This window comes from Arachis ipaensis, chromosome B6 (genome assembly GCF_059453495.1).
Source record: "Arachis ipaensis isolate K30076 ecotype BB chromosome B6, ASM5945349v1, whole genome shotgun sequence".
Lineage (NCBI taxonomy): Eukaryota > Viridiplantae > Streptophyta > Magnoliopsida > Fabales > Fabaceae > Arachis > Arachis ipaensis.
The window spans coordinates 54,160,932-54,168,031 of NC_142441.1; the positions used below are offsets into that span (position 1 = coordinate 54,160,932).

Consider the following 7,100-nt stretch of genomic DNA (forward strand, 5'->3'; position numbering starts at 1 on the left):
TTCAAATGAGGTGATTCCAGTGGCATTGAAAAGTAGGAATCCAGAGCTTTCCAAGCATATATGGAACTATATGGTGGACACTAAATTTGAGGGAGAAAACCTGCCCCGAAAGGGCAAAAATGAACATGGTATCAACCTGTAGTAAGGCGAGCTGACCTTTTCACCTTCCAAGAAGTGTAACTCGAGCTGTAGAGCTCCAAATGATGCGCTTACAAAGGTATTGGAAATTAGACATTCAGAACTTTTCAAAAATATATAATAGTATGGGATGGACATTAATTTTGATCTTCTGAACCTGGCATTATTAACTCCCTTAACGCTGACGTTAGTGACACTAACGCCAGTGACAATGCCAGCAACCATGTCCCCTTCAAAGGAGCATAACTTGAGTTACAAAGGTCCAATTGAGATTATTCTAGTTGCATTAGAAAGCTAACATTCAGAGCTTTCCAATGATATATAATATTTTATAGTGGGCATGAAATTGAACCACAAACAATAGGCATCTTTAAGCCCCAAAAATACTAACTGGGTAGCAAGTGTGACGTCAGTGCCACTAACTTCAGCACTAACGCCACACTTGTAGCATTAGTGTGGCTAACGGTAGCACGCTAGCACTTGGACCTCAATTTGATTCACTTCTCTCTCAAGTCTACTTCAAAGTTCAAGCAAGCAAGACCACAATTCTCAACCAATGAAGGCTACAAGAAGCATCTAGAATAGGAATTTTTATTTAATTGTAATTTACTTTTAGTTTCATTTTATTTTGTAATTTAGGAGAGCCTATATAAAGGCCTTAGTTTCTATATTGAAATCATTCCGGATTGAAGGGGAAGTTCAGAATCAAACACATACACACATCCCCTAGCACACACCACTGAGAGTGGGTCTTCGGACCCCTCCCTTCTACACCTTTCCTCTCTTCCATTCCTTCCATCACCTTGTAAATATTTTAGTAACTAACTCTTTCCATTTGGAGAAAGAGATCTATTGCAATTCAATAGATCAATCATATTTTTTATTCTTCTTCTTCTTTTTTTTTCTCTTAATTTTCTTGAAAGCTTTCGATCTTCATCCAATTGAACAATTTTCTCAGAAGAGAAATTGTTCATACTTGGATTTCCTCTGAACCTTGGAAGAGGAATGAGGAAATCATGCTAGAAATGCTTTCTCATGTTGGACTGGGTTGGGGTTGGATGGATATGGTGACATATAATCCTACCAATACTTTGATCTAGAAAAACATGTAGTATAATCAGTGATCGTACTTCATCTCTTCCCATGAGCAATTAAATCAAGGAATTGGGCAATTGTTCAAGCTTAGAGAGATTGGATTGCCAAGGAATTGGGATCCAATCACCTAAGAGTGCTAAGAGACTAATGAATGCATTGATTGAGGAAGAGATTAAAATGAACTTGATCCGGAGAAGTGCATTATCTCTTGATCCCAATGTGTTTTTTTTTTCCTTTTTAGTTCTAACTATTTACTTTTCTGCACTTTACATTTCTTGCAATTTACTTTCTTGTACTTTAGTTTCCTTGCCATTTACTTTCTTGCACTTTATTGCTTTCATTTACTTTCATGTCATTTACATTTCTTGTTTGATTATCTCTCAAATATGCTTATCTAATTAGAGTAATCAATCAATTATTACTTGCTTAATCCGTTAGTCTCTATGGGATTCGACCTCACTCTTGTGAGTTATTACTTGATGACAATTCGGTATACTTGCCGAAGGAAATTTGTAGAGATACAGATTTCCGTGCATCAGCATCCTATGAGACTTAGATGAATAAAAATATCCTGGAAAGAAAAAGAAACTAAAAAAGAAAGAAAAGAGCAAGCAATAAAGTTAGGCACCAATCATGGTTGTCAAACTCGCGAGTTAACTCGTAAACTCGTACGAGTTTACGAGTTTAGGTAGTGGAATCGAGTTGACTCGGACATAAACTCGTTTCTGGGTAGACTCGGGTTGACTCGGCTAGACTCGGATAAAATCGTGCAAACTCGCGAGTTTGCTAGCGAGTCAGCGAGTTTAATTTCGTTGCCCATTTTTGCCAAAACCGTGTCGTTTTGGCCCAGAAAAAAAAAAAAAAACAAAACAAAACCGGCGCTAACCCAAACCCGCAACCTAAACCCACCCGGCACCCACACCCACTAATGAAGGAGTGAACTAAAGTTTGAAACCCTAGTGACTCCCTCAACCAAACCCCAGACGGCCAGCCTCACTCGTCTCACACCCTCCACCATCGAACGGCAGCGTTGTCTGCGCCGCCACGCAGAGGCCGGACGCCAGAGTCCAGACGGACCCCTCGTCTTCTCACGGTCTCACCTCCCCTCGCCTCATCCCTCGTCGGCTAGTCCCCCACCTCTCACCCACGCAGCGTCGCAGAGCCCAGTGAAGGACCACCACGCAGAGTCGCAGTCTCGTAGAGCCCACCAGGCCACCACCAGGAAGAGTTGCACAGCGCCAGAGCCCACCACCAGTCCACCACGCCGTTTGCCTCCCCTCCCCTGTTCTGCCCTCGTCAGCCTTGTTCTGTTTTTCTTCACTGAAGCACTGCCGATCTGCTTCAAGTGATAAAGTCTGCCCAAGTGCCCATCTCCAAGGTAATTTTGTTAAACTAATTCAAATGCTAACAATTTTGGTTGCAATTATTCAATTCTGCAAATTTATTAAGGCCCTGATCTGCGTTTGATCTGTTGAAAAAAAAATTAATGTGTGAAAAAAACTGATGCTGCTTGCCTGCTTCTGTAATCTGTAGTTCTGTACTTCATGCTTCATGCTTCAATCATGGTTAAAATCTGTTATCTGTGGATACTGGATAGTGCTTCTGGCCTTCTGCTATATATATTTTTTCTTTTGTTTTCTGCTTCTGTTATGTAGTTATGTTTAGTCTTTAGTTTACTGAAATCTGAAGTCTGAATTAGTGAATTCACATTCACTGAATTGAAACTCTGAAGTCTGAATTGTTAGTTAGTGTTACTGACTTACTGTGTTAGTTTAATTGAAAGTCTGAAGTCTGAATTGTTAGTTTAAATGAAAATGTATCTGTTGTGTCTTGTGTGATAAAGTGAGTATTGGAGTATTGGTGGTTGACTCTAGTTGCCATTGTTTTAATTTGTTTGTGCTTGATCATATTGATGACCTCAAAGGGGGTTCATATGACAATGAGAAATTTGTTTAAATGAAATTGCTTGCTGTACTGCATTTGGAGTGATGAACTGATGATTATTGATTAAGTCTTATGATGCTAAAAATTTTTCATCTTTTAAACATTATTGTTGTAAGTGTAGCTGAAACTAGTGTTAGTTATGAATTTAGTTATTGGATAATCTGAATCTGAATTTAGTTAGTGGATAATCTGAATCTGAATTTGTTGTTTGGGTTGTTGATTTTTAGGGATAAAAATACAAAATGTCTGAGAATGTTGGTTCAGGGACAGGGTCTTCGCTTCCTAGTATTCCTAGACCTACACCTGCTGTTTCTAGGAGAAAAAATGCAACTGGAAATAGAAGTGATATAGGATGGAAACATGGGATTGATGTTCAAGGCAATGGTAAAAAAGTGAAGTGTAATTATTGCTCAAAAACTATAAGCGGAGGGATTTACAGATTCAAGCATCATCTTGCCGGTACTAAAGAGGATTCAGAGCCTTGTGCTTCAGTACCTGAAGAAGTGAAGGCTGTGATGTTGAAAGTTTGTGTGGAGGCTAAAGAAGCATCATTGAAGAAGAGAAGATTTGGTGATGATGAGGATTATCCTGAACAAACAGAAAAGGAAAAGGACAATTCTCAACAAAGGGGGAAAGATATTCGCAACTTTGTCACAAAAGGAAAAGGGGCTCAAGTTCAATCAACAATAAATCAAATGATGAAGAAGGATCTAAAGGAACAATGTGATCAACAATGTGCCATATTTTTCTATACAAGTGCTATTCCTTTCAATGTTATTAAGAATCCCGAATTTTTAAAGTTTTGTGAGATGGTTGGTAGATATGGAATTGGCTATAAACCTCCTTCTTACCATGAGTTAAGAGAAACCCAATTAAAGAAAGCAGTAAACAATGTTGATGAAATGCTTACTGAATTTAAAGCAGAGTGGAAGAGAACTGGTTGTTCAATCATGTCGGATGGATGGACTGATAAAAAAAGGCGTAGTATTTGTAATTTTTTGGTGAACAGCCCTAAAGGAACAGTTTTTCTTTATTCATTGGACACTTCTGACATCTCGAAAACAACGGATAAAGTTGTCAAAATGCTAGAAGATGCCGTAGAATTTGTTGGTGAAGAGAATGTAGTCCAAATTGTTACAGATAATGCTGCTAATTATAAGGCTGCTGGAGAAAGAATGATGGAGACTAGAAAAAGTTTGTATTGGACACCATGTGCTGCACACTGCATAGATTTGATATTGGAGGATTTTGAAAAGAAGCTAAAGGTGCATGAAACAACCATAAAAAAGGGAAGAAAAATCACCACTTTTATCTACTCTCGGAGTATGCTCATTAGCATGTTGAGGAATTTTACAAAGGGAAAGGACTTGGTTCGGCCAGGTGCCACAAGATTCGCCACTGCGTATTTGACTCTCACTTGTCTTCATGATAATAAAGGACCATTGATGACTATGTTTACTTCTGCTGATTGGAAGACAACTAAGGTTGCATCAACGCCTGAAGGAATAAGAGTTCAAAACATGGCCTTGGATAGTAGGCTATGGAAGAATATTGTCATATGCCTCAAGGCTGCTGCTCCTCTCATTACAGTCCTTCGCTTGGTTGATTCAGATGAAAAACCAGCCATGGGTTTCATCTTTGAAGGCATGAGAAACGCCAAAGAAACAATCAAGACTAACTTCGGTTGTGTTAAAAAGAGGTAATCTTGAGTTTTGACTAATTGAAAGCTTTAATATTTGATTATCAATGTATCATGTTAGTATGTTACCATGTTTTCTTCTTATATTCAGTTATTTATTTAATTTTCTTATTTTTATTCATTTGCATTGCTATTTTTAGTTATGAACCTATATGGGAAATTATTGATGGAAGGTGGGAAAGTCAATTGCATAGACCATTGCATGCAGCTGCGTATTATCTTAATCCTCATTATCACTATGAACCAAATTTCATGGTTGATGATGCTGACATTAAGATTGGTCTATATAGTTGTTTGAAAAAACTAGTTCCTAACCAGGAAGAAAGGAAAAAGGTTGGTCTACAGCTTCTTGACTTTCATTATGCTAGAGGCCTCTTTGGTAATGAAACTGCAAAGAGTAGTAGGAAGACCATGCTACCTGCTGAGTGGTGGGACTTCTATGGAGATAGTTGTCCAGAACTAAAGAAGTTTGCTATCCGAGTTCTAACCTTAACTTGTAGTTCATCTGGTTGTGAGCGTAATTGGAGTGCATTTGAAATGGTAATTCCTTATTCCTTACTTCCTTAGAACTATTCATTATTAATTTTTTTATTTTTATTAACTATTGGCACTATATGTTTGTAGGTTCATACAAAGAGAAGAAATCGGTTGCATCAAAAGAAAATGAATGATCTAGTGTATGTGATGTATAATTTGAAGTTAAAGGGCAAGCAAATTAGAAAAACTCCAGAACTTGAATTTGATGCAGTGCATTCTGATGATGAGTGGATAACTGAGGATGTTAATGAAAATATTGCTGAAAGTGTTGAGCATTCTCACTTGCCAATGAATGACAATACTAATGATGATCCAAATAGTAATGAATTTGCTATTCCAGGTATGAATAGTAATGAATTCAACATGGGTGAGGGAGGTGAGAATGAGTTTATTGGGGATCCACAACAAAATTTAATAGAGGAAGAAGATGAACATGTGAATGATGATGAAGATTTTGTTGGCCGTGTTGAACCTGAGGCTGAAAGAAATGATGTTTCTGATGAAGATGGTGAAGATGATGATGTTGATGCCATGGAAGATGAAGATATTGGAGGATTTGAGTTTTAGAGTTTATTAGAAATTTAATTGTTGCTTTGTTGTTTTCTTTTGTGTTTTGGTTATGTCTTATAAACCTTTGATTGTGTAATTGTGTGTTTTATGTTGAACTAGATAAATACTTGTGAAGGATTTAAATGTGTGATCCAAAGTACTTGTTGTAACTTGTAATTTTAGTATTAGGTTAATTTATTATGTGTTTTGATGTTGAAATTGTTAGGTTTAAATGTCTATATCTGAGTAAATATATATATATATTATACATGATATATATATTTTTTTAAAATGTATAACAGGTAAACTCGTACGAGTCTACGAGTCGAGTCTAGGTCAGCTCCACGAGTTTACCTAGACTCGCGAGTTTGACAACCTTGGCACCAATAGTTTGAACCCTGAGATATGTGTCTGTGGTATTTTTGTGCAAGGATATGCTTGGATGATTAGGTTTTGAGGAGTGCTTTATCACTTGATAACTTAGGTTAACTAACCCGGGATTATCAACTAAAAGTCCACTATCAAGAGCAACTTTGTCACAAAATATTTAGTAACCCGAAGAGGTGCTGGCCACCAAGGTCTCAGGAATGAATAACAAACCATGTGCTTGTGGTGTGTATGTGTTGAGGAGAGGCTTGAGTAAGTAAGTCCTCAAGGTTGTTTTAACACCTAGCACCTTGAACCAACTGGTTTGGGAGTGTTGGCTAAAAGCTTATCATGAAGAGTTGCCTTAACATAGAGCACTTAGCTAAATAAATTAATAAGCTTCTAAAGAGAAAAAGAAAACAAGAACAAAGCCAAATTAAGGATCAAGAATAAGAGTCTCATAGAAGGCAATAGAGTGAGTATTTAAGAGCCTATAATGGCCTAGAAACTAGCAAGAACATGAACCTAAGTTGTCATGCATGAAACTCCACGAACCAAGGTTTTGAATTCTCTCAATAAGGACTTATATCTCTTTGTATTCTCATTCATCTTTCTTATGTTCTATCACTTTCTTGAGGACAAGCAAGATTTAAGTTTGGTGTTTTGATGCCAGGGCATCTTGGCTAGTTTCACAATCCGTTTTGAGTATGTTTTAGGTTAGTTTCATGCATTTTCTTAGGGAATAAGCAAACATTTGGATGAGTTATGCATT

At 37.4% G+C, this 7,100-nt stretch overlaps 1 protein-coding gene across 1 annotated transcript; it reads left to right on the forward strand.

Annotated features, from left to right (window-relative positions):
* Nucleotides 1-3,419: 3,419 nt before the first annotated feature.
* On the forward strand, nt 3,420-5,990 carry LOC107646880 (uncharacterized). The gene is made up of 4 exons (XM_088490667.1): nt 3,420-4,876; nt 5,017-5,416; nt 5,501-5,789; nt 5,899-5,990. The coding sequence occupies exons 1-4, from the start codon at nt 3,420-3,422 to the stop codon at nt 5,988-5,990; spliced, it is 2,238 nt and encodes a 745-aa protein (XP_088346793.1).
* Nucleotides 5,991-7,100: the final 1,110 nt, after the last annotated feature.